The sequence below is a fragment of the Carcharhinus amblyrhynchos genome, unplaced genomic scaffold (assembly GCF_965287045.1).
Source record: "Carcharhinus amblyrhynchos unplaced genomic scaffold, sCarAmb.v2.hapA chromosome_114, whole genome shotgun sequence".
Classification (NCBI taxonomy): Eukaryota; Metazoa; Chordata; class Chondrichthyes; order Carcharhiniformes; family Carcharhinidae; genus Carcharhinus; species Carcharhinus amblyrhynchos.
This window is the reverse complement of record NW_027649854.1, coordinates 413997-441869: the sequence shown is the minus strand read 5'-3', so window position 1 is coordinate 441869 and position 27873 is coordinate 413997. Positions and strand designations below refer to the sequence as shown.

Genomic DNA, 27873 nt, shown 5'->3' with positions numbered 1-27873 from the left:
CCATTATCAATGTCACCCTCGCTCCCCCTGATGAGCCTCAGTGTCTGTAGCTCAGAGGTCAGCTCATCTACTTTGAGCTGGAGCTCCTCCAGCAACCTGCACTTACTGCAGTCATGATCACTGGGAAGGACCCTGGGGTCCACCAGCTCCCACATCATACAGAAACAGCACATCACATGCCCCTCCATTATTCCCTGTAGTACTACTGAACAACGATTTCAAACGCAAACTTACCTGGCCCTTTTTTCTCAAGCCCTTTGATCCTAAGCCCTAGTAGCTCACTCTGCTTCCCTCACACTCTGCTGCCCGTTCCGATGCTGCCCGCTGTCTACACCAGGCCTCCTTTTAAACCTGGCCCTCTCTCTGTCCACTCTCTCTCTCTATCTGTCCACTCTCTCTCTCTGTCCGCTCTCTCTCTCTGTCTCTGTCTGCTGTCTCTCCCTGTCCGCAAGTGTGAAGTTGTCCACTTTGGTAGGAATAATGGTAGGAAGGACTGTTACTTACATGGCGAAAAACTGCAGCAGGCTACGGTGCAGAGGGACCTCGGGGTCCTTGTGCATGAGTCGCAAAAACCCAGCCTGCAGGTGCAGCAGGTGGTCAGGAAGGCGAATGGGATGCTGGCCTTCATAGCGAGGGGGATTGAATATAAAAGTAGGGAGGTCTTGCTGCAACTGTACAGGGCACTGGTGAGGCCGCAGCTGGAGTACTGTGTGCAGTTTTGGTCGCCGCACTTACGCAAGGATATTTTGGCCTTGGAGGGAGTGCAGAGGAGGTTTACTAGGCTGATTCCGGAGTTGAGGAGGTTGAACTATGAGGAGAGGCTGAATAAACTAGGCTTGTACTCGTTAGAGTTTAGAAGAATGAGGGGAGATCTCATTGAGACGTATAAATATGTGAAAGGTAAAAGGATGAGAAGAGAAGGGATAGGACCTATAAAAGGTGAAGGGGGAAAGGTCTGTGTGGAACCAGAAGAAATGGCAGAGGTGCTTAATGAGTACTTTGCCTCAGTATTCACGGTGGAAGCTGATCTGGGAGATTTTGCTACGGATTTGCAGCAGATGGAAAAGATTGAGTTTGTGGATATTAAGGTGGAGGATGTGTTAGAATTCTATCAAGATAGATAAGTCGCCGGGACCAGATGGGATATACCCCAGGATACTGTGGAAGGCGAGGGAAGTGATTGCAGAGCCCTGGCGATGATCTTTGCGTCGTCAATGGAGACGGGAGAGGTTCCAGAAGATTGGAGGATTGCGGATGTAGTCCCTATTTTCAAGAAAGGGAACAGAGATAGCCCGGGAAATTACCGACCGGTGAGTCTGACCTCAGTCGTTGGTGAGCTGATGGAGAGGCTTCTGAGGGATAAGATTTACGAACATTTGGAGAGGTTTGACATGATCAGGAATAGTCAGCATGGATTTGTCAAGGGCAGGTCGTGCCTTACAAGCCTAGTTGAGTTCTTCGATAATGTGACTGAACACATTGACGAAGGAAGTGCCGTGGACGTGGTGTACATGGACTTCAGCAAGGCGTTTGATAAGGTCCCCCATGCAAGACTTCTTGAGAAGGTGAGAGGGCATGGGATCCAAGGGCCTTTGGCCTTGTGGATCCAGAACTGGCTTGCCTGCAGAAGGCAGAGAGTGGTTGTGGATGGGTCTTTTTCTGAATGGAGGTCAGTCACCAGTGGAGTGCCCCAGGGATCTGTTCTAGGACCCTTGCTGTTTGTCATTTTCATAAATGACCTGGATGAGGAAGTGGAGGGATGGGTAAGTAAGTTCGCTGATGACACGAAGGTCGGTGGTGTTGTGGATGGTCTGGAAGGATGTCAAAAGTTGCAGCAGGACATAAATAGGATGCAGGACTGGGCGGAGAAGTGGCAGATGGACTTCAACGCGGATAAATGCGTAGTCGTCCATTTTGGCAGAACCAACGGGATGAACGAGTACACTATCAAGGGCAGGAGTCTTAGTAGTGTTGAAGAGCAGAAGGATCTTGGGGTCCGGGTCCACAGGACTCTTAAATCGGCCTCGCAGGTGGAAGAGGTGGTCAAGAAGGCGTATGGTGTACTGGCCTTCATTAATCGAGGGATTGAGTTTAAGAGTCGGGAGGTAATGCTGCAACTTTATAAGACCCTTGTCAGGTCTCATTTGGAGTACTGTGCGCAGTTCTGGTCGCCTCACTATAGGAAAGATGTAGAAGCTATTGAGAGGGTACAGAGGAGATTTACAAGGATGTTGCCTGGACTGGGAGGCATGCCTTATGAAGTTAGGTTGAGGGAGCTGGGTCTCTTTTCCCTGGAGAGACGAAGGTTGAGAGGCGACCTGATAGAAGTTTATAAAATGTTGAGAGGAATGGATAGGGTGGATTCTCAGAGGCTATTTCCCCGGGTTGAAATGGTCGCTACGAGAGGACACAGATTTAAGGTGCGGGGAGGAAAGTACAGAAGTGATGTTAGGGGTAAGTTTTTCACTCAGAGGGTGGTGAGTGAGTGGAATCGGCTGCCGTCAGTGGTGGTGGAGGCGAACTCGCTGGGGTCTTTTAAAAGACTTCTGGATGAGTATATGGGGTTTTATGGGATTGGGGGTTATAGATAGGTGTTGATGTGATCGGCGCAACTCGTGGGCCGAAGGGCCTGTTTGTGCTGTAGTGTTCTATGTTCTATATAAGATGTTGAATGGGATGGATAGGATAGAGGTGGAGAGGCTCTTCCTGCTCAGAAAGGACAGTAGGACTAGAGGGCACAGCCTCAAGATAAAGGGGGGTGCAGTTTAGAACATAGAACATAGAACATTACAGCGCAGAACAGGCCCTTCGGCCCACGATGTTGAACCGACCAGTTAAAAAAAAACAATGACCCACTAATCTAAACCAATCCCTTTTCGTCCATAAACCTGTCCACAGATCTCTTAAACGCCCCCAAACTAGAACATAGAACATAGAACATTACAGCGCAGAACAGGCCCTTCGGCCCACGATGTTGCGCCGACCAGTTACAAAAACAATGACCCACTAGCCTATACCAATCCCTTTTCGTCCATAAACCTATCCAGAGATCTCTTAAACGCCCCCAAACTAGACGCATTTACAACTGCAGCAGGCAGGGCATTCCAATCCCTCACCACCCGCTGGGTAAAGAACCTACCCCTGACATCCGTCCTGTAGCTACCCCCCCTTAATTTAAAGCCATGCCCCCTCGTGCTAGCTTTCTCCATCCGAGGAAAAAGGCTATCACTATCCACCCTATCTAAACCTCTAATCATCTTATATGTTTCAATAAGATCCCCTCTTAGCCGCCTTCTTTCCAACGAAAACAACCCTAAATCCCTCAGTCTCTCCTCATAGGACCTCCCCACCATACCAGGCAACATCCTAGTAAACCTCCTCTGCACCCTCTCCAACGCCTCCACATCCTTCTTGTAATGCGGGGACCAGAACTGCACACAGTACTCCAAGTGCGGCCGCACTAGAGTAGTGTACAGTTGCAACATTACACTGCGACTCCTAAATTCAATCCCCCTACCAATAAACGCCAAGACACCGTACGCCTTCTTAACAACCGTATCTACTTGATTCCCAACTTTCAGGGATCTATGTACACACACACCTAGATCCCTCTGTTCATCCACACTATTCAAAGTCCTCCCGTTAGCCCTATACTCGACACATCTGTTGCTCCTACCAAAGTGAATTACCTCACACTTCTCCGCATTAAATTCCATCCGCCACCTCTCGGCCCAGCTCTGCAACCTATCTAAGTCTCCCTGCAGACTATGACACCCTTCCTCACAATCTACCACACCTCCGACTTTGGTGTCATCAGCAAATTTACTAATCCACCCAACTATACCCTCATCCAGATCATTAATAAAAATTACAAACAACAGTGGCCCCAAAACAGATCCCTGAGGCACACCACTCGTAACTGTACTCCATGATGAATATTTACCATCCACCACCACCCTCTGTCTCCTATCTGATAGCCAATTCCTGATCCAACTTCCTAGATTACCCACAATCCCATACATCTGCATTTTCTGCAGAAGCCTACCATGGTGAACCTTATCGAACGCCTTACTAAAATCCATGTATACCACGTCAACTGCCTTGCCCCCATCCACCTCTTTGGTCACCTTCTCAAAAAACTCAATAAGGTTAGTAAGGCACGACCTACCCGCTACAAAACCATGCTGACTATTTCTAATCAATTCATTACACTCCAAATAACTATAAATGCTATCCCTAATAATTTTTTCTAAAACCTTGCCCACAACAGAAGTAAGACTCACCGGTCTATAATTCCCGGCAAAGTCTCTGTTCCCCTTCTTAAACAATGGGACAACATTCGCTATCCTCCAATCCTCCGGGACTACACCAGAGACCAATGACGACCTGAAGATCGGAGCCAGAGGCTCTGCAATCACCTCTCTAGCCTCCCAGAGAATCCTAGGGTAGATCCCATCCGGACCAGGGGACTTATCTATTTTCAGCCCCTCAAGAATTTCCAGCACATCCTCTTTATCAACCGTAATACTGTCTATTTTACACCCCTGCAACCCAATGTCCTCCTCAGCTATATTCATGTCCCCCTGCGTGAACACCGAAGAGAAATATTGGTTCAATACTTCTCCAATCTCCTCCGGTTCCACACACAACTTCCCCCTGCTGTCTGTAACTGGCCCTAATCTTGCCCTGACCAACCTTCTGTTCTTGACATACCTATAGAACGCCTTAGGATTCTCCTTAATCCTATCAGCCAAAGTCTTCTCATGTCCTCTTTTAGCCCTTCTCAACTCACTCTTCAACTCCCTCCTAGCCAATCTAAAGCTTTCTAGTGCACTATCTGAGCCCTCCAATCTCATCCGAACATAAGCCTCCTTTTTCTTTTTAACCATCGACTCAACTCTTTTAGTGCACCACGGTTCCCTAGATCTACCAAATCCACCATGCCTGACAGGGACATACCTATCAAGGACTCGCAGTAGCTGCTCCTTGAAAAAACTCCACATTTCAGACGTTCCCAGTCCCTGTAATCCCCTAATCCAATCCATGCTTCCTAATTCACTCCTGATAGCCTCATAATCGCCCTTACCCCAGCTAAAATTGCTGACCCGAGGTTCATGCCTATCTCTTCCCATCACTAAGGTGAACGTAACCGAATTGTGGTCACTATCACCAAAATGCACACCAACTTCCAAGTCTAGCACCTGGTCTGGCTCATTTCCCAGCACCAAATCCAATATAGCCTCACCTCTAGTTGGCCTGTCTACATACTGAGACAAAAAACCTTCCTGCATGCTTTGTACAAACACTGACCCCTCTAGCGAGCTAGAACTATAGCAACTCCAATCAATATTCGTAAAGTTAAAGTCCCCCATAACAATTACCCTATTACTTTCACTCATAACCAGGATTGTCTCCGCAATCCTTTCCTCAACCTCTGTAGAACTTTTAGGAGGTCTATAAAAGACTCCCAACAGGGTGACCTCTCCTCTCCTATTTCTAATCTCCGCCCATACTACCTCAACTGACAAGTCCTCATCAAACTTTCTCTCCGACACTGTGATACAGTCCTTGACTAGCAATGCTACCCCACCCCCCCTTCTACCTTCTTCTCTACTCCGACTAAAGCATTTGTACCCCGGAACCTGCAACATCCATTCCTGACCCTGCTCTATCCATGTCTCAGAAATGGCCACAACATCAACGTCTCAGGTACTGATCCACGCTGCAAGTTCATCCACTTTATTGCGAATACTCCTCGCATTAAAGTACACGCATTTCAAACCCTGCTCCGCCCCACCCCCACTATGCCGTGCCTTGCATTCCCCAACTATGCCCCCCTCACTTTCACCCCCTTTCCTCACTATCCCTCCCCGCCTCCGAATCAGTTTAAACCTTCCTGCATCGCTTTTGCAAATTTACCCCCCAGGATATTGATTCCCCTCTGGTTCAGGTGTAGACCATCCCTCTTATAGAGGTCCCACCTTCCCCAGAATGAGCCCCAATTGCTCAAGTACCTGAACCCCTCCCTCCTGCACCATCCCCTCAGCCACGAGTTCAAACTTTCCCTCTCCCTATTCCTCTCTAAACTATCCCGTGGCACAGGCAAGAGTCCAGATATAACTACTCTTTCTGACTTCGCCTTTAGTTTCCACCCCAACTCCATAAATCTTTGCTTAATATCCCCTTCCCTTAATCTCCCTATGTCATGTGTCCCCACATGAACTATAACTTGGGGTTGATCTCCCTCTCCCCTAAGAGTCCTGAATACTCTGTCCGATACATCCTGGACCCCAGCCCCTGGTAGGCAACACACCAGCCCAGAGTCCCTACCCTTACCTCCAACTCTCCTATCCGTCCCCATAACTGTGGAGTCCCCAATCACGAGGCCCAATCTCTTACCCCTAACCACCTGAGGCTTGCCAATAGGCTCACCCCCAGAGACCTGCTCCCTTTGGCTATCCCCAGTTGATTTCTCCTCAACTGTAGCCTCCAGGACCGAAAACCTATTTTGGAGGGGCACAGCCCCAGGGGATTGTCCCCCCAACTGCTTTTTGCCCCTCTTCCTGGCAGTGACCCAAGACTTATTCCTAGGAGTGACTATCTCCTTATAACTCCTTTCTATGTCCTCCTCCACTTCCCGAATTATACGGAGCTCCTCTAATTCCCCTTCCAGCTCCTTTACACGCTCCTCCAGAAACTGCAATCTAACACACTTCCCACAAGTAAAATCACCTGAAACACTGTGGGAGTCCCTCACTACATACATCCCACAGGAGATGCAGCTTACAGCCTGAACTGCCATCCCTGAATCAATTACCAGCAGAAAAGTAAAAATATAAAAAAAAACTTCCCTCACACTTATAATTAGGTTAGAGGAGGTGGAAGGGTGGGATTCTCTACCAGTGTAGAGAATCGGGAATCCTCTCTGCACTAATTTATAGTGTTAGGGGCACGAGAAAAAAAAAACTACAACTACCGGTAAGCGTCCTAGAGACGACTTCCGGTTTCTAACTAATTTAAAAAAAACCGCCGAAACTCGCGACTTAGCACTTAGGTGCATTTACAAGTGCAGCAGGCAGGGCATTCCAATCCCTCACCACCCTCTGGGTAAAGAACCTACCCCTGACATCCGTCCTATAACTACCCCCCCTTAATTTAAAGCCATGCCCCCTCGTGCTAGCTTTCTCCATCCGAGGAAAAAGGCTATCACTATCCACCCTATCTAAACCTCTAATCATCTTATATGTTTCAATAAGATCCCCTCTTAGCCGCCTTCTTTCTAGCGAAAACAACCCCAAATCCCTCAGTCTCTCCTCATAGGACCTCCCCTCCATACCAGGCAACATCCTGGTAAACCTCCTCTGCACCCTCTCCAAAGCCTCCACATCCTTCCTGTAATGTGGGGACCAGAACTGCACACAGTACTCCAAGTGCGGCCGCACCAGAGTTGTGTACAGTTGCAACATGACGCTGCGACTCCTAAATTCAATCCCCCCACCAATAAACGCCAAGACACCGTATGCCTTCTTAACAACCTTATCTACTTGATTCCCAACTTTCAGGGATCTATGTACACATACACCTAGATCCCTCTGTTCATCCACACTATTCAAAGTCCTCCCGTTCGCCCTATACTCAACACATCTGTTATTCCTACCAAAGTGAATCACCTCACACTTCTCCGCATTAAACTCCATCCGCCACCTCTCGGCCCAGCTCTGCAACCTGTCTAAATCTCCCTGCAAACTATGACACCCTTCCTCACAATCTACCACACCTCCGACTTTGGTGTCATCAGCAAATTTACTAATCCACCCAGCTATACCCTCCGTTTAGAACGGAGTTGAGGAGGAACTTCTTCACTCAAAGGGTGGTGAATCTCTGGAATTCTCTGCCCGTTGAAGTGGTGGAGGCTGCCTCGCTAAATATATTTAAGACGCGGGTAGATAGGTTTTTGATAGGCAAGGGGATTAAGGGTTATGGGGAGAGGGCGGGAAAGTGGAACTGAGACACAACAGATCAGCCATGATCTTATTGAATGGCGGGGCAGGCTCGAAGGGCTAGATGGCCGACTCCTGCTCCTATTTCTTATGTTCTCTCTCTCTCTCTCTCTCTGTCTGCTCTCTCCTGGTCAGCTCTCTCCCTCTCTGTCTGCTCTCTTTCTCTGACTGCTCTCTCTCTCTCTGTCCGCTTTTTCTCTCTCTCTGTCCACTCAGTCCGCTTTCTCTCTGTGTCCGCTCTCTCTCTGTGTCCGCCCGATCTCTCTCTGTCTCTCTGTCCGCTCTCTCTCTCCGCTCTCTCCCTCTCTCTGCCTCTGTCTACTCTCTCTCTCTCTCTGTCTGTCCACTCTCTCTCTCTGTCCACTCTCTCTCTCTCTCTGTCCACTCTGTCTGCTTTCTCTCTCTGTCTGCTCTTTGTCTCTCTGTCCACTCTCTCTCAATCTCTCTTCCCTCTACCCACTCTCTCTCTCTGTCCGTTCTCTCTCTCTCTCTCTGTCCGTTCTCTCTCTCTCTGTGTCCGTTCTCTCTCTCTCTCTGTCCACTCTGTCCGCTTTCTCTCTGTGTCCGCCCGATCTCTCTCTGTCTCTCTGTCCGCTCTCTCTCTCTCTGCCTCTGTCCACTCTCTCTCTCTCTCTGTCCACTCTGTCTGCTTTCTCTCTCTGTCTGCTCTTTGTCTCTCTGTCCGCTCTCTCTCAATCTCTCTTCCCGCTACCTGCTTTCTCTCTCTCTCTGTCTCTGTCCACTCTCTCTCTCTGTCCCTCTCTCTCCCTCTCTGTCCACTTTCTCTCTCTCTCGCTGTCTCTGTCCGCTCTCTCTCTGTGTCTCTTTCCGTTCTCTCTGTCCGCTTTCTCTTTCTCTCTCTCTGTCCACTCTCTCTCTCTGTCCACTCTGTCCGCTTTCTCTCTTTGTCCGCTCTCTCTCTCTCTGTCTGCTCTCTCTTTCTCTCTCTCTGTCCACTCTCTCTCTCTGTCCACTTTCTCTCTTTGTCAGCTCTCTCTCTCTCTCTCTTTGTCCAGTCTGTCCGCTTTCTCTCTTTGTCTGCTCTCTCTCTCTGTCCGCTCTCTCTCTCTCTGTGTCCACTCTCTCTGCCTGATCTCTCTCTGTCTGCTCTCTCTCTCTGTAATTCTTTCAGTGATGAGAACAGTTTTAATGATGTTGAATTTTAATTTCTGTTCTCTTACCTTTGCAGCTCTGATTGTCACACTGGAATATTCCGTTTCTGCAGACACTGTGGGTGAGAGTGGGTGTGAGAACAGTCCAACTGAACACTGAGTGATTCATCGTAACACTTTGATTAATGACACTCACTAACATTATACATGTTGTTAAACAGATGGATTCACATTTATTTGAAGAATCATTCGACCTGAAATTTTGGAACGATTTTATTCCGAATCGGAATCTGTCTGAACGAGAAGCCAATGACAACGTCTGAGGCTTACCAGGGTTGACAGCCAATCAGGATGCTGTCACCAGGTCGTACGTACACGGATAACGGCGATTTCCCATCCTCCGATAGGGAAAGGTGGTGACAGTTACACTCAGACAGACTGACACATCTGGTATCCTGTTCCAATAAACCCTGAGGATAACAAATGGAGAGAGAATTGAGCCAAGGGGAGAGATGGACAGGGAATCCCATGGTTTACTCAGGGATTGCTCATACTGTTTAATAGTAAACTATCCAAGGTCTTTACCAAAAGTATTACCAAAACAGCAGTGTGGAGCACGTAGAGAAATAAACAGAAACAGAGAAACTAGAAGCAGGAGTAGGCCATTCGGCCCTGTGAGAGGTGGAGATAGTACTGTGGAGATAATTGTAATGCAGTCACTATGCTGACCATAGAATGATGGAGGTACACAGGGCACAAAAAGGTCTTTTGGCCCATTGCATCTGCACCGGTCAAAGACACAAGACCCTTCAGGCTGCCCCACCATTCGATACCATCGTGGCTGATCTATACCGACCTCAGCTCCCTTTCTGTGCCATTTCCCATAACCCTCTATTCCTCAATCTATCAAATATTTATCCAGTTCCACCTTAAATGGAATGGACAGGTGGGAAAGGTGAAGAAAGCCTGTGACGTGTTTACCTTCATGGGACGGGGCATCGAGGATAAGAGTTGACAAATTATGTTACAGTTGTATAAACCGTTGGTTCGGCCACATTTGGAATACTGTGTCCAGTTCTAGTCGCTGCACTACCAGAAGGACGTGGAGGCTTTGGAGAGAGTGCAGAGGAGGTTTACCAGGATGTTGCCTGGTATGGAGGGTCTTAGATATGAGGAGAGATTGGGGTTGTTCTCCCTGGAAAGAATGAGGCTGAGGGGAGACCTGATAGAAGTTTATAAAATTGTGGGAAGTATCGATAGGGCGAACAGCTGGAAGCTTTTTCCCAGGGGGGAAATGACAATTACAGGGGGCACAAATTCAAGATAAGGATTGGGGGGGGGGGGGGGCCGAGTTCAGTGGAGATGTGTGGGGGTGGGGGGGGGAAGTTTATTTTTTACATAGAGGGTGGTGGGAGCCTGGAATGCCGAGTGAGGTGGTTGAGGTGGTTATGTTAGCCACATTTAAGGCTTATTTTGATAGACATACGAACAAACGGGGAATAAAGGGACATTTGTGGTTGGTTTCGACAGGACAACATGATTGGTGCAGGATTGCAGGGCTGAAGGGCCTGTTCTTGTTCTTTGTAAATATTTCTAATGATTCAGCCTCCAATAATCTTTGGAGCAGAGAATTCCAGAAATTCACCACTCTGTGAGAAGGAACTTTAATGCAATCAGTTTCAAATGACCAGGCTTTTATCTTAAAAAAAGGAGCAGAAGAGACCATTCGGCCCTTCGAGCCTGCTCCACCATTCATTACGATCATGGCTGATCATCCAACTCAATAGCCGAATCCCACCTTCCCTTCATATCGGCTGGTCCTTTTTTCCTCAAGTGCTTTATCTAACAGCTTGAAAACATTCATAGAAACATAGAAAAAAACCTACAGCACAAACAGGCCCACAAGTTGCGCTGATCATATCCATACCTACCAGGCCTAATATATAACCCTCAATCCCATTAAATCCCATGTACTCATCCAGAAGTCTTCTAAAAGACCCCAGTGAGTTTGCCTGTACCACCACCGACGGCAGCCGATTCCACTCACTCACCACCCTCTGAGTGAGAAACTTACCCCTCACATCTCCTCTGTACTTGCTTCCCAGCACCTTAAACCTGTGTCCTCTCGTAGCGACCATTTCAGCCCTGGGAAATAGCCTCCGAGAATCCACCCTATCTATACCTCTCAACATCTTATAAACCTCTATCAAGGTCACCTCTCAACCTTCATCTCTCCAGGAGGAAAAGACCAAGTTCCCTCAACCTATCCTCATAAGGCATGCCTCCCAATCCAGGCTACATCCTTGTAAACCTCCTCTGCACCCTTTCAATAGCTTCCACATCCTTCCTGTAGTGAGGCGACCAGAACTGCACACAATACTCCAAGTGGGATCTGACAAGGGTCTTATAAAGTTGCAGCATCACCTCCCGACTCCTAAACTCAATCCCTTGATTGGCGAAGGCTAGTACACCATACGCCTTCCTGACCACATCCTCCACCTGCGAGGCCGATTTAATCCTAAGCCTCATCCTCTACACTGCTAAGAGTCTTACCCTTGATATTGTACTCCTTCATCCCACTGCACCTGCCAAAATGGACCATTATGCATTTATCCGCATTGAAGTCCATCTGCCACTTCTCCGCCCAGTCTTGCATCCTATCTATGTCTCACTGCAACTTCTGACATCCCTCCAGACTATCCACAACACCACCAACCTTCGTGTCATCGGCGAACTTACCAACCCATCCCTCCACTTCCTCATCCAGGTCATTTATGAAAATGACAAACAGCAAGGGTCCTAGAACAGATCCCTGGGGCACTCCACTGGTGACCGACCTCCATGCAGAAAAAGACCCATCCACAGCCACTCTCTGCCTTCTGCATGCAAGCCAGTTCTGGATCCACGAGGCCAAAGCCCCTTGGATCCCATGCCCTCTCACCTTCTCAAGAAGTCTTGCATGGGGGACCTTATCAAATGCCTTGCTGAAGTCCATGTAAACCACGTCCACCGCTCTTCCTTCATCAATGTGTTCAGTCACATTTTCAAAGAACATAAGAACATAAGAAATAGGAGCAGGAGTAGGCCATCTAGCCCTTCGAGCCTGCCCCGCCATTCAATAAGATCATGGCTGATCTGAAGTGGATCAGTTCCACTTTCCCGCTTTCTCCCCATAACCCTTAATTCACTTAGAACATAGAACATAGAACATAAACCATTACTGCGCGGTACAGGCCCTTCGGCCCTCGATGTTGTGCCGACCAGTGGAACCAATCTAATGACCCTCTAACCTAAACTATTCCAATGTTATCCATATGCCTATCCACTGACCATTTGAATGCCCTTAAAGTTGGCGAGTCCACAACTGCTGCAGGCAGGGCATTCCACGACCTTATTACCCTCTGAGTAAAGAACCTACCTCTGACGTCTGTCCTATAATTACCACCCCTTAATTTAAAGCTATGTCCCCTTGTGTTAGCCATCACCATCCGAGGTAAAAGTCTCTCACTGTCCACCCTATCCAATCCTTTGATCATCTTGGATGCCTCAATCAGGTCACCTCGTAACCTTCTTCTCTCAAACGAAAACAGCCTCAAGTCCCTCAGCCTTTCCTCATAAGACCTTCCCACCATACCAGGCAACATCCTGGTAAACCTCCTCTGCACCCTTTCCAATGCCTCCACATCTTTCTTATAATGCAGCGACCAGAACTGTACGCAATATTCCAAGTGCGGCCGCACCAGAGTTTTGTACAGTTGTAACATGACCTCACGGCTCCAAAATTCAATCCCTCTACCAATAACAGCTAACACACTGTACGCCTTCTTAACAACCTTATCAACCTGGGTGCCAACTTTCAGGGAGCTATGCACATGTACCCCAAGATGTCTGTCAAAAACCTATCTACCTGTGACTTAAATATATTTAGCGAGGTAGCTTCCACCACTTCAACGGGCAGAGAATTCCAGAGATTCACCACCCTTTGAGTGAAGAAGTTCCTCCTCAACTCCGATCTAAACTGCTCCCCCCTTATCCTGAGGCTGTGTCCTCTAGTCCTGCTGTCCTTTCTAAGCAGGAAGAATCTCTCTACCTCTACTCTATCCATCCCTTTCATTGTCTTGTACGTCTCTATAAGATCCCCCCTCATCCTTCTAAACTCCAACGAGTACAGACCCAGTCCATTTAGTTTCTCTTCATAGTTCAACCCCCTCATCTCTGGTATCAGCCTAGTGAACCTCCTCTGCACTCCCTCCAAGGCCAAAATATCCTTGTGCAAGTGTGGCGACCAAAACTGCACACAGTACTCCAGCTGTGGCCTCACCAGTACCCTGTACAGTTGCAGCAAGCCCTCCCTGCTTTTATATTATATCCCCCTCGCTATAAAGGCCAGCATCCCATTCGCCTTCTTGATCACCTGCTGCACTTGCAGACTGGGTTTTTGCGGCTTGTGCACAAGGACCCCCAGGTCCCTCTGCACCGTAGCACGCTGCAGCTTTTCGCCTTTTAAATAATAATCCCTCCTACTATTATTCCTGCCAAAGTGGATAACCTCACACTTGCTAACATTGTACTCCACCTGCCAGGTTCTCGCCCACTTGCTCAGCCTATCCAGATCCCTCTGCAGACTTTCTACACCCTCCGCGCAATTTGCTTTTCCACTCATCTTTGTGTCATCAGCAAATTTTGTTACCCTACACTCAGCCCCCTCCTCCAGATCATCTATATAAATGGTAAATAGCTGAGGCCCCAGCACCGATCCCTGCGGCACTCCACTAGTCACCAACCACCAATTGGAATAGCTTCCCATTAGATGCGGGGAGGGAGGTTCAGAAGTGATGTTAGGGGTAAGTTTTTCACTAAGAGGGTGGTGAGTGAATGGAATCGGCTGCCGTCAGTGGTGGTGGTGGCGAACTCGCTGGGGTCTTTTAAAAGACTCCTGGATGAGTATATGGGGTTTAATGAGATTGAGGGTTATAGATAGGTCTGTAGGTTGGTAGGTGATGATGTGATCGGCGCAACTTGTGGGCCGAAGGGCCTGTTTGTGCTGTAGTGTTCTATGTTCTATAACCAATCCTCTATCCACACTACCACCTTACCCCCAACTCCATGCACCCTAACCTTCTGAAGCAACCTCTTGTGAGGCACGTTATCAAACGCCTTTTGAAAATCGAGAAACACCACATCCACCGGTTCCCCTCTGTCTACCGCCTGTCTACTCAACTAGGCTCGTAAGGCGCGACCTTCCCTTGACAAAGCCGTGCTGGCTATTTCTGTTCATTCTAAACTTCTCTAAATGTTCATAAATCCTGTCTCTCAGTAATCTCTCCATCAACTTACCAACCACTGAGGTCAGACACACCGGTCGGTAATTTCCCGGGCTATCCCTGTTCCCTTTTTTGAAAATAGAAACCACATCCGCAATCCTCCAGTCCTCCAGAACCTCTCCCGACTCCATCGACGATGCAAAGATCATCGCCGGGGCTCTGCAATCTCTTCCCTCACCTCCCACAGTAACCTGGGGTACATCCCATCCGGTCCCGGCAACTTATCTATCTTGATGCAGTTATGGCCTCAACTACTTTCTGTGGGAGTGAATTCCACACATTCAACATCTCTGTTGTAAACTATCCCAAGCATTGCAGTGGGATCTTGATAAATTGGGCCAGTGGGCTGATGAATGGCAGATGGACTTTAATCTAGACAAATGTGAGGTGATGCATTTTGGTAGATTGAACCAGGGCAGGACTTAGTTAATGGCAGGGCACTGGGGAGAGTGAAAGGACAAAGAGATCTAGGAATGTTTCAAGGAATGTTTGTCTGGAGCTCTGCACAACAACGTTCCGATGAGACAGGGAGGTTTTGGTAGGTCGTGGGAACCATGGTGCACGAAGGTTGTGGTGAACCTAGTCAGGAAGAAAAGAAAGGCGTATAAAAGGTTCAGAGGGCTAAGAGATGTTCAGGATCTCGAGGAGTATAAGGCTTGTACTCGCCGAAGGGCCTGTTTGTGCTGTAGTGTTCTATGTTCTTTGAACACCACTTGTCACAGGCCTCCACTCAGAAATTCAACCTTCCACTGCTACCCTTTGTCTTCTCTGACCAAGTCAATTTTGTATCCACCTTGCCAGCTCACCTCTGATCCTATATCTATAAAGATTGGAGGGTAGTTAATGTAAGCCTGCTATTCAAAAAGGGAGGCAGAGTGAAACTTGGGAATGAAAGACCAGTGAGCCTAATGCCAGCACTGGGGAAGTCATTAGAGTTTATTATCGAGGATTTCATAACTCAGCATTGGGAAGGCAGTGGGATAATCAAAGTCAGCATGGATTTACAAACAGGAAATCTTCTGAGGAGAGAAAAAAACTAGTAGAGTTGACTGAGGAGAACCAGCAGATGTTCCAGAAAGCTTACATTAAAGCACATGGAGTTGTGGGTAATTTCTTGAGACGGATAGAAAGCTGGTTAGCTGATAGGAAGCAAAGAGTCCATAAGATATAGGAGCAGAATTAGATCATTCGGCCCATCAAATCCGTTCTGCCATTCCATCATGGCTGATATGCTCCTCATCTCCATTTTCCTGCCTTCTTCCCATTTCCAATTAGTTGACATAAATGGGTCTTTTTCTGATGGGCAGTCAGTGACCAGTGGGGTTCCAGTGACTAGTGCTGTGACCCCAACTGTTCACATTATGTATTAATGATTAGAAAGAGGGAACGGAATGTATTATCTCCAAATTTGCAGATGATACAAAGTTGGGTGGGAGGGTGAGCTGTGAGGAGGATGCAGAGATACTTCAGTGTGATTTGGACAGGCTGAGTGTGTGGGTATCTGTGTGGTAGATACAGTATAATGAGGATAAATGTGAGGTTATCCACTTTGGTAGCAATAATAGGAAGACAGATTATTACTTGAATGGGTGTAAATTGAGAGAGATGGAAACACAGCAAGGCCTTGGGGTCCTCGTGCATCAGTCGCTGAAAGTAAGCGCACAGGTACAGCAGGCAGTGAAGAAGGCAAATGGTACATTGGCCTTCTGAGCGTGAGGATTTGAGTATAGGGATAGGGATGTTTTACTGCAATTGTAAAAAGTCTGACAACACCAGGTTTTAGTCCAACCTATTTATTTGATAATATACACACAAGCTTTCGAGGGGACTGCCTCTTCGTCAGGTGAATGGAGAGTTCTGGCCTCAGACAGAGCATATAAAGCACAGACAGTTTAGAGATTACTGATTAAAATGCGAATCCTTACACCTAACCTGCTGTTCAAGACCTGAAGTGGCTGATAATGTGAGTGGAAGGAGCACTGATCACACTTTAAAGAGATGTGTATTGTCTCCAGACAGTACAGTAAGTGAGGTTTTGCAAACCCAGGCAAGTCATAAGAACATAAGAAATAGGAGCAGGAGTAGGCCATCTAGCCCTTCGAGCCTGCCCCGCCATTCAATAAGATCATGGCTGATCTGTTGTGGCTCAGTTCCACTTTCCCGCCCTCTCCCCATAACCCTTAATCCCCTCTCTTATCAAGAACCCATCAACCCGCTTCTTAAAAATATTTAGCGAGGCAGCCTCCACCACTTCAACGGGCAGAGAATTCCAGAGATTCACCACCCTTTGAGTGAAGAAGTTCCTCCTCAACTCCGTTCTAAACCGCCTCCCCTTTATCTTGAGGCTGTGCCCCCTAGTCCTACTGTCTTTTTTGAGCGGGAAGAGTCTCTCCACCTCTATCCTATCCATCCCATTCATCATCTTATACGTCTCAATGAGATCTCCCCTCATTCTTCTAAACTCTAACGAGTACAAGCCTAGTTTATTCAGCCTCTCCTCATAGCTCAACCCCCTCAACTCCGGTATCAGCCTAGTAAACCTCCTCTGCACTCCCTCCAGGGCCAAAATATCCTTGCGCAGGTGCGGTGCCCAAAACTGCACACAGTACTCCAGACAAAGAAGTTGATAAAGGAGGGTAGGAGAAGCTATGAGGCTGGACAAAGTCACGGGGGTTACAGATAGTGCGACATGAACCTGGTGTTGTCAGACTTTTTACTGTGTTTACGCCAGTCCAACGCCGGCATACCCACATCATTACTGCAATTGTACAGGGTGTTGGTGAGGCCACACCTGGAGTATTGTGAGCAGTTTTGATCTCCTTATCTGAGGAAGGATGTCCTTGCTATAGAGGGAGCACAGTGAAGGTTTACCAGGCTGATTCCTGGGATGGCAGGTCTGTCATATAAATTGGTTATGATTATATTCATTGGGGTTTGAAGAGTGAGCGAGGATCTCGTAGGAGCTCATAAAATTCTAACAGGGTTACACAGGGTAGATTCAGAAACATGTGGGGGGTTGGGGGAGTCCAGAACTAGGGATCATAGTTTGAAAATAAGGGGTAAACCTTTTAGAACTGAGATGAGGAGAAATTTCTTCATCCAGAGGGTGGTGAATGTGTGGAATTCACTCCCACAGAAAGTAGTTGAGGCCAAAATGTAATGTCATTTCAAGAAGAAATTATAAATAGCTCTTGGGGCTCAAGGGGTCAAAGGATATGGGAGGAAGGGGAATCAGGATATTGCATTTGATGATCAGCCATGATCAAAATGAATGGTGGACCAGGCTCAAAGGATCGAATGGTTTCCTCCTGCTTCTAGTTTTTGTCTCTTTGAGACAGACAGGCGGGCGCAGAGAGACAGGCGGGCGCAGAGAGACAGGCGGGCGCAGAGAGACAGGCGGGTGCAGAGAGACAGGCGGGCGCAGAGAGACAGGCGGACCCAGAGAAACTTGGGGTTTATGTGCTGAATTTCTCTGCAATAGGGACGGGTTTTAAGTGTTTGAAATGAAAGTATTGACGGTGCAGAAGTGAAGCTATTGAACCCACCTGAGGACAGTAACACCCTGCCACACAGTCCTGGCCAGTCACATGACATTCTGGACTATATCCAAGGTCAGAGCAATGACCACCACATGCTGGCCTGCAGGCTTGGTATTCAAATGGACTTCCACAGTGACCATCTGACAACACAGATAAATTAAATACATACAGAAAGAACAAGAGTGTTATAGCAACAGGAGAAATAATCATAGAATCCCGACAGTGCAGGAAGAGGCCACTCAGCCCATCAAGTCTGCATCTACTCTCCAAAAGTGCATCCCATTCAGGCCCTCCCATCCATCCTATCCCTGTAACCATGTGATTTAGGATGGCCAATCTACCTAACCAACACATCTTTGGACAGTGAGAGGAAACTGGAGCACCCAGAGGAAACCTACACAGACACAGGAGAAGGTGCAGATTTCTCACCTACAGGGAATCGAACCTGGGTCGCTGGTATTGTGAGGCAGCAGTGCTAATCATCATGCCACCAAGCTGCCCTGATTGAGCTGATTGTCCAGGGATGTTTGAAATGAGCTGGAGGTTTCAGCCTGTATAACATTTCCAGACAGTGAATTTCAGATCCCACAGTCCTCACCGGGAAAACATCTTGTGATGTTAGTGTTCCTTTAAGAGAGATTTATTTTAAATCAAGTTCTCTGCAGCTCTCAGTGTTCCTGGGCTGTCTCTAGAAGTCCTTTTTATTGCTCCTTCAGTGGTTTAAACAGGGTTTGTTTCGGTTTATTCTGGGTTGGTTTTCTGACCCTGCATTGTTAGGAAGAAAGTCATGTGTTCTGGACAGTTTTTCCCAGTGAATTTAATGCTACATTTTCTGTCTGGCTGCAGAGTTAGTTTTTAGAATGGACATCAGACTGAAAGAATCTCCCTGGTTTTGGAGATTCTGCTGGTTCAAGGTTTCTTGCTCTCCTGGAGTAGAGACTGCGGTGCCAGAGGCTCGACCAGAGTCTCCCCCTGGTGTTCTGGGATTCTTTAGCTGTCCTCCAGTCCTCCGGCACCTCTCCTGTGGCCAGACAGGAATTGAAAATTATTGCCAGTGCCCCTGCTATTTCCTCCCTTGCTTCACTCAACAGTCTGGGATACATTTCATCTGGCCCTGAAGATTTATCTACCTTTAAGCCTGCCAGATCACTCACAACCTCCTCTCTGTCTGTGTTGAATTCTTTAATAGTACAAATCCTTCCCCCGATCTCTGGACCCACAGCTTCTCCCTTATTAGTGAACACTGACACAGAGTATTCATTTCGAACCCGACCATTGTCCTCTGGCTCCACATATAAATTATCCTGTCCTCAACAGGCCTCCTCTTTCCCTAGTTGTCCTTTTACCCTTAATTTACTTGTAAAACAGCTTTTATTTTACCTGCCTTTTGCTTCCTTAATTTCCTTTTTGAGTTCCCTCTTGCACATTCTGTTCTGCTCCAGGGCTTTTGCTGGTTTGCGCCCTCAATGTCTGCCATAAGCCTCCCTTTTTAACATAGAACAGTACAGCAGATTACAGGCCCTTCGGCCCTCAATGTTGTGCCGAGCTATGTCCAAACCCAAGATGAGTCTATCCCCCTCCCTATAATTCTGGTGTGTTCCATGTGCCTATCCAATAACCGCTTGAAAGTTCCTAAAGTGTCCGACTCCACCATCACAGCAGGCAGTGTATTCCACACCCCAACCACTCTCTGAGTAAAGAATCCACCTCGGACATCCCTCCTATATCTCCCACCATGAAAAAGATCATCAGGGAATAAAATCGGACCTCTCAGGGACATAGGAGGGGAATTATGCTTAGAGCCCAAGGGAATAGGGGAGGCCCTAAATGAACACTTTACATCAGTATTCACAAAGGAGAGGGACGTGTTGACTGGAGTGTCTCAGAGGGAAGTGTTGACCCGTTAGAGAGAATCTCCATTACAAGGGAGGAAGTGTTAGGTTTTTTAGGGAACATTAAAACTGACAAATCCCCAGGGCCTGATGGCATCTATCCTAGACTGCTCAGGGAGACAAGAGATGAAATTGCTGGGCCTCTGACACAAATCTTTGTTTCTTCACTGGACACAGGTGAGGTCCCAGAGGATTGGAGGATAGTGAATGTGGTACCATTATTTAAGAAGGGTAGCAAGGATAACCTGGGTAATTATAGGCCGGTGAGCTTGATGTCCGTGGGAGGGAAGTGGTTGGAGAGGATTCTTAGAGATAGGATGTATGCGCATTTAGAACAGAATAATCTCATTAGTGACAGACAGCATGGTTTTGTAAGAGGGAGGTTGTGCCTTACAAATTTGGTGGAGTTTTTTGAGGAGGTGACAAGAACGGTTGACAAAGGGCTGTGGATGTCGCCTATATGGATTTCAGTAAGGCGTTTGACAAAGTCCCTCATGGCAGGTTGGTTAAGAAGGTTAAGGCTCATGGGATACAAGGCGAGGTGGCTAGATGGGTAGAGAACTGGCTTGGCCACAGGAGACAGAGGGTAGCAGTGGAAGGGTCTTTTTCCGATTGGAGGTCTGTGACCAGTGGTGTTCCGCAGGGCTCTGTACTGGGACCTCTGCTATTTGAGATATATATAAGTGATCTGGAAGAAGGTGTAACTGGTGTTATCAACAAGTTTGAGGATGACATGAAGATGGCTGGACTTGCGGATAGATATGAACATTGTCGGACAATCCAGCAGGATATAGATAGGCTGGAAAATTGGGTGGAGAAATGGCAGATGGAGTTTAATCCAGATAAATGTGAGGTGATGTATTTTGGAAGAACTAATGTAGGGGGGAGCTATACAATAAATGGCAGGGCCATCAAGAGTTTAGACACACAGAGGGACCTAGGTGTGCAGATCCACAGATTCTTGAAAGTGGCATCACAGGTGGAGAAGGTGGTGAAGAAGGCGGTGAAGAAGGCATATGGCGTGCTTGCCTTTATAGGACGGGGTATAGAGTAGAAAAGCTGGAGTCTGATGTTACAGCTCTGTAGAACGTAGGTTAGGTCACATTTGGAGTTCTACATCCAGTTCTGGTCGCCACACTACCAGAAGGACGTGGAGGCTTTAGAGAGAGTACAGAAAAGGTTTACCAGGATGTTGCCTGGTATGGAGGGTCTTAGCTATGAGGAGAGATTAGGTAGACTGGGGCTGTTCTCCTTGGAAAGATGGAGAATGAGGGGAGACCTAATAGAGGTGTATAAAATTATGAAGGGTATAGATAGGATGAACAGTGGGAAGCTTTTTCCCAGGTCGGAAGTGACAAACACAAGGTGTCACGGGCTCAAGGTGAGAGGAGTGAGGTATAACTCAGATATCAGAGGGAAGTTTTTTACGCAGAAGGTGGTGGGGGCCTGGAATACGCTGCCAAGCAGGGTGGTGGAGGCAGACACGCTGGGATCGTTTAAGAGTTACCTGGATAGACACATGAGCAGACTGGGAATGGAGGGATACAAACAAATGGTCTAGTTGGACCAATGAGCGGCACAGGCTTGGAGGGCCGAAGGGCCTGTTTCCTGTGCTGTATTGTTCTTTGTTCTTATGAATCTTATAGTTATGCCCCCCACTAACAGCTACATCCACCCGAGGAAATAGTCTCTGCACGTCCACTCTATCTATCCCTCTCATCATCTTATAGACTTTCATTAAGTCACCTCTCGTTCTCCTCCGCTCCAAAGAGAAAAGCCCCAGCTCCCTCAACCTTTCCTCATAAGACCTACCCTCCAAACCAGGCAGCATCCTGGTAAATCTCCTCTGCACTCTCTCCAATGCTTCCACATCCTTCTTATAGTGAAGTGACCAGAACTGCACACAATATTCCATATGTGGTCTCACCAAGGTCCGGTATAGTTGCAGCATAACCCCACGGCTCTTAAACTCAAACCCCCTGTTAATAAACGCTAACACACTGTCAGCCTTCTTCACGGCTCTATCCACTTGAGTGGCAACCTTCAGAGATCTGTGGATATGAACCCCAAGATCTCTCTGTTCCTCCGTATTCCTCAGAACCCTGCCGTTGGCCCTATAATCCGCATTCAAGTTTGTCCTACCAAAACGAATCACCTCACACTTATCAGGGTTAAACTCCATCTGCCACTTTTCGGCCCAGCTCTGCATCCTATCAATGTCTTTTTGCAGCCTGCAAGAGCCCTCCACCTCACCCACTACTCCACCAATCTTGGTGTCATCAACAAATTTACTAACCCACCCTTCAACCCCCTCTTCCAAGTCATTGATAAAAATCACAAATAGCAGAGGACCCAGCACTGATCCCTGTGGTACACCGCTGGTAACTGGCCTCCAGTCTGAAAATTTTCTCTCCACCACCACCCTGTCTTCTATGGCATTGATTGGTTGACTCAAGTCGGACGCAGTGGGCTTGAGGAACAGTTCTTGGAATGTTGTCGGGATAGAACATAGAACACTACAGCACAAACAGGCCCTTCGGCCCACAAGTTGCACCGATCGCATCTATACCTATCAGGCCATAGGACTATCTGTAACTCCCAATCCTATTAAATCCCATATACTCATCCAGAAGTCTTTTCAAAGACCCCAGCGAGTTCGCCTCTACCACCACTGACGGCAGCTGATTCCACTCACTCACCACCCTCTGAGTGAAAAACTTACCCCTGACATCTCCTCTGTACTTGCTTCCCAGCACCTTAAACCTGTGTCCTCTCGTAGCGACCATTTCAGCCCTGGGAAATAGCCTCCGAGAATCCACCCTATTTATTCCTCTCAACATCTTATAAACCTCTATGAGGTCGTCTCTCAACCTTCGTCTCTCCAGGGAGAAGAGACCTAGCTCCCTCAACCTATCTTCATAAGGCCTGCCTCCCAATCCAGGCAACATCCTTGTAAATCTCCTCTGCACCCTCTCAATAGCCTCCACATCCTTCCTGTAGTGAGGCAACCAGAACTGCGCACAGTACTCCAAGTAGGGTACATAAGAAATAGGAGCAGGAGTAGGCCATCTAGCCCTTCGAGCCTGCCCCGCCATTCAATAAGATCATGGCTGATCTGTCGTGGCTCAGTTCCACATTCCCGCCCTCTCCCCATAACCCTTAATCCCCTCGCCTATCAAAAACTTATCAACCCGCATCTTAAAAATATTGAGCGAGGTAGCCTCCACCACTTCAACGGGCAGAGAATTCCAGAGATTCACCACCCTTTGAGTGAAGAAGTTCCTCCTCAACTCCATTCTAAACCGCCCCCCCTTTATCCTGAGGCTGTGCCCTCTAGTCCTACTGTCCTTTCTGAGTGGGAAGAGCCTCTCCACCTCTATCCTATCCATCCCATTCATCATCTTATACGTCTCAATGAGATCTCCCCTCATTCTTCTAAACTCTAACGAGTACAAGCCTAGTTTATTCAGCCTCTCCTCATAGTGCAACCCCCTCAACTCCGGAATCAGTCTAGTAAACCTCCTCTGCACTCCCTCCAAGGCTAAAATATCCTTGCGTAAGTGCGGCGACCAAAACTGCACACAGTACTCCAGCTGCGGTCTCACCAGTGCCCTATACAGCTGCAGCAAGACCTCCCTACTTTTATATTCAATCCCCCTCGCTATGAAGGCCAGCATCCCATTCGCCTTCCTGACCACCTGCTGCACCTGCAGGCTGGGTTTTTGCGACTCATGCACAAGGACCCCGAGGTCCCTCTGCACCGTCGCCTGCTGCAGTTTTTCGCCACGTACGTAATAGTCCTTCCTACCATTATTCCTACCAAAGTGGACAACCTCACATTTGCCAACATTAAATTCCATTTGCCAGTTCCTGGCCCATTCGCCCAGCCTATCTAGATCCTTCTGCAGACTCTCCACACCCTCCGCACAATTTGCCATTCCACCAATCTTGGTGTCATCGGCAAATTTCGACACCATACACTCGGTTCTCTCCTCCAGATCATCTATATAAATGGTGAATAGCTGAGGCCCCAGCACCGACCCCTGGGGCACTCTACTAGTCACCAACCGCCAATCCGAATAGCACCCATTGACCCCCACTCTCTGCCTCCTATTTGACACAGTAAAAAGTCTGACAACACCAGGTTTTAGTCCAACCTATTTATTTGATAATAAATAGGTTGGACTAAAACCTGGTGTTGTCAGACTTTTTACTGTGTTTACGCCAGTCCAACGCCGGCATACCCACATCATGACTCCTATTTGACAACCAGTCCTCTATCCACGCTAACACCCTACCCCCAACTCCATGCCCCCTGACCTTCTGCAATAACCTCTTGTGAGGCACCTTGTCAAACGCCTTCTGAAAGTCAAGAAAGACCACATCCACCGGCTCTCCTCTATCCACCGCCCTAGACACATCCTCATAGAACTCCAATAAATTCATCAGACACGACTTCCCCTTAACAAAACCGTGCTGCGTCTGCTCTACCAAACAATTCTCGTCAAGATGCCTCGCTATTTTCTCCTTGATCTGACAAGGATCCTATAAAGTTGCAGCATTAACTCCCGACTCCTAAACTCAATCCTCGATTAATGAAGGCTAGCACACCATACGCCTTCTTGACTACATCCTCCACCTGCGAGGCAGATTTAAGAGTCCTATGGTCCCGGACCCCAAGATCCTTCTGATCCTCAACACTGCTAAGAGTCCTACCCTTGATATTGTACTCCTGCATCCCGTTGGACCTGCCAAAATGGACCACTACACATTTATCTGCATTGAAGTCCATCTACCACTTCTCCGCCCAGTCTTGCATCCTATCTATGTCTCGCTGCAACTTCTGGTCACTCATTTATTATTCAAACAAGAGTAAAAAGCCTTGGGGTTTTCTTTTATCTGACCTGCCAAGGATTTCTCATGCCCCCTCCTAGCTCTCCTAAGCCCTTTCTTTAACTCATTCCTAGCTACCTTGTAACCCTCAAGCCACCCAACTTGTTTTTTCATCCTTACATACACTTCCTTTTCCCTCTTGACAAGACATTCAACCTCCTTTGTGAACCATGGTTCCCTCACTCGGCCATTTCCCTCCTGCCTGACAGGGACATACCTATCAAGGACACGCAGTATTTGTTCCTTGAACAAGCTCCACTTTTTGTTTGTGCTCAAACCTGAGTTTCTGTTCCCATCTTATGCTCCCTAATTCTTGCCTAATCGCATCATAATTACCCCTGCTCCAATTATAAACCTTGCCCTGCCGTGTGACCCTATCCCTCTCCATTGCAATAATGTAGGACACCGAACTGTGGTCACTATTTCCAAAGTGCTCTCCCACAAACAAATCTAACACTTGGCCCGGTTCATTACCCAGTACCAAGTCCAATGTGGTCCCATCTCTTGTCGGCTTATCCACATTTTGTGTCAGGAAACCCTCCTGTACACACTGTACAAAAAGTGCCCCATCCAAACTATTCGACCCATAAAGATTCCGATCAATATTTGGAAAGTTAAAGTCACCCATGATAACTACCCTGTGACCTCCACACCTATCCATAATCTGCTTTGCCATTTCCTCCTCCACATCTCTATTACTATTTGGGGGCCTGTAGAAAACTCCTAACAATGTGACCGATCCTTTCCTATTTCTAACTTCAGCCCATATTACCTCAGTAGACAGATCGCCCTCGAAATGCCTTTCAGCAGCTGTTAAACTATCCTTGATTAACAATGCTACTCCTCCCCCTCTTTTACCACTTTCCCTATTCGTACTGAAACATCTATACCCCGGAACTGCCAATAACCATTCCTGTCCCAGTTCTAACCATGTCTCCGTAATGGCCACAACATCATAGTCCCAAGTACCAATCCATGCTCCAAGTTCACCTCCCTTATTCCGGATGCTCCTTGCATTGAAGTAGATACACTTCAACCCACCATCCTGTCTGCCTGTACACTCCTGTGACCTTGGTACCTTCCTCAGTACCTCGTGACCCTCAACACTGGCTTTTGGACTACATCTCATTTTTCCAACCCCCTGACAAATTAGTTTAACCCCCCGCCCCCTCAGGAACTGTAGCAAATTTCCCTCCCAGGATATTAGTGCCCCTCTGGTTCAGGTGCAAACCGTCCTATTTGTACAGGTCCCACCTTCCCCAGAATGTGGTCCAATTATCCGTATAAATGAAACCCTCTCTCCTACACCATCCCTTCAGCCACATGTTAATCTACACTCTCATCCTGTTCCTCAACTCACTAGCACGTGGCACCGGCAACAAACCAGAGATGACAACATGTTTTGTCCTGGCTCTCAGCTTCCATCCTAGTTCCCTAATCTCATGTTTTAAATCCCCGTCCCTTCTCCAACCTATGTTGTTGGTACCGATGTGTACCACGATCTGTGACTGATCTCCCTCCCCCTTAAGGATCCTGAAAACACGGTCCGAGACATCACGGACCCTGGCACCCGGGAGGCAGCATACCATCCGGGAGTCTCTTTTGCTGCTGCAGAACCTCCTATCTGTCCCTCTAACCATCACATCCCCAATTACTATTGCTCTCCTGCTCTCCCCACTTCCCTTCTGAGGCACAGGGACAGATTCAACAGTGATGTTTTCAGTAATGCCCCACTTCTGAACTGGGTTGTTTACTTTGCACCGGTGAGGCAGCGCATCCTTTGGGCGTCAGCCATCTCCTGTCACCACCCTGATCCCATGTCCATTCCCATTTCTCAAACTCCATCCTCTCTGAGTGAGGAACCAGCTCCATAGTCAATCTGCTCACCTTCGCACTCAGTCTGGTTACACAATCTGGAATCAACCACTTGTCCTTTGCAAAGTTTCCCGGGGAGAGCCATCCGATATCGATGCTGCACTGGAGAAATGCAGGAACAGTCTGACCACTCACTCCAGACACCCATCTCACAGTGCGCTGGAGAAAAAAACACAATAAAACATTCAATACAACACAGTGTGACACAGACAGTCACAGAGAGAGAGAGAGAGAGAGAGAGAAAAGGCAGGAAATAATTAGACAGAAGGAGAGGCAGAGAAAGAGATGGCAAGGGAAGAAATGAGTGAGAGACAGTAAAGGGCAGAGAGAGGGAGGGAGGCTAATCACATTTTCTTTTTATTAGTCTCTTTATGAACTATACCGAAGGTGCAGGATGGGTGATGCATTGTGGGAACTCCCAGATGTCACTGTAATCCATGGTAATTGCATCTGTATAGATATCTGTGACTGGACGAGCTTAGACCCAAAGTTAATGAGCTGGAGGCTGAGCTGCAGACAAGCTGGTGCATCGAGGTGAAAACGGGACACTTTGGGGCGATTTCACGCTTGCGTTCGCCACGAGCACAAACAGTTATGGACACAAAATCCTGAGAGTTGGGAAATGGGATTCTCGTTGGTGAAATCTCAATTCCCGGTTTTCCCACTCCTGCCGGTGACATAACAAGGTTCCCATTCTCAGGAACGCCCCTCCCCCCCTCCCCCGAGTAAATATTCATACCACAATGTGATATTACATCAGTGAGTTTAAAATAGTTATATAAGAATAGGAATCAGTCAAGGGAACCTGCCGTGAGTGTAAAGGGAAGTATAATTTGGTGGGGAAGGAGGGGTACATACAGAGGGACAAGCCCGGGCACAGGTTGGCACCGTTCCTGCCAGTCCCTGAGAGGAAGTGTGCAGGTACGGCAGGCAGTAAAGAAGGCAAATGGTGTGTTGTCCTTCATAGTGGGAGGATTTGAGTATAGGGATAGGGATATTTTGCTGCAATTGTACAGGGTGTTGGTGAGGCCGCACCTGGAGTATTAGAACATAGAACATAGAACATAGAACACTACAGCACAAACAGGCCCTTCGGCCCACAAGTTGCGCCGACCACATCACCTACCAACCTACAGACCTATCTATAACCCTCAATCTCATTAAACCCCATATACTCATCCAGAAGTCTTTTAAAAGACCCCAGCGAGTTCGCCTCCACCACCACTGACGGCAGCCGA

At 47.8% G+C, this 27873-nt stretch overlaps 1 protein-coding gene across 1 annotated transcript in view; it reads right to left on the bottom strand.

The window, feature by feature from the left end:
- The window catches only part of sspo (SCO-spondin), a gene marked incomplete at its 5' end in the record, with an annotated part of 592643 nt that overhangs the window by 151251 nt on the left and 413519 nt on the right, over positions 1-27873 (bottom strand). Inside the window, 4 exons of the mRNA XM_080183006.1 lie at positions 9182-9228; positions 9443-9582; positions 17982-18115; positions 26648-26794. Of these exons, the coding sequence (XP_080039132.1) occupies positions 9182-9228; positions 9443-9582; positions 17982-18115; positions 26648-26794 (468 nt within the window). The remainder of the gene's footprint in view (positions 1-9181; positions 9229-9442; positions 9583-17981; positions 18116-26647; positions 26795-27873) is intronic.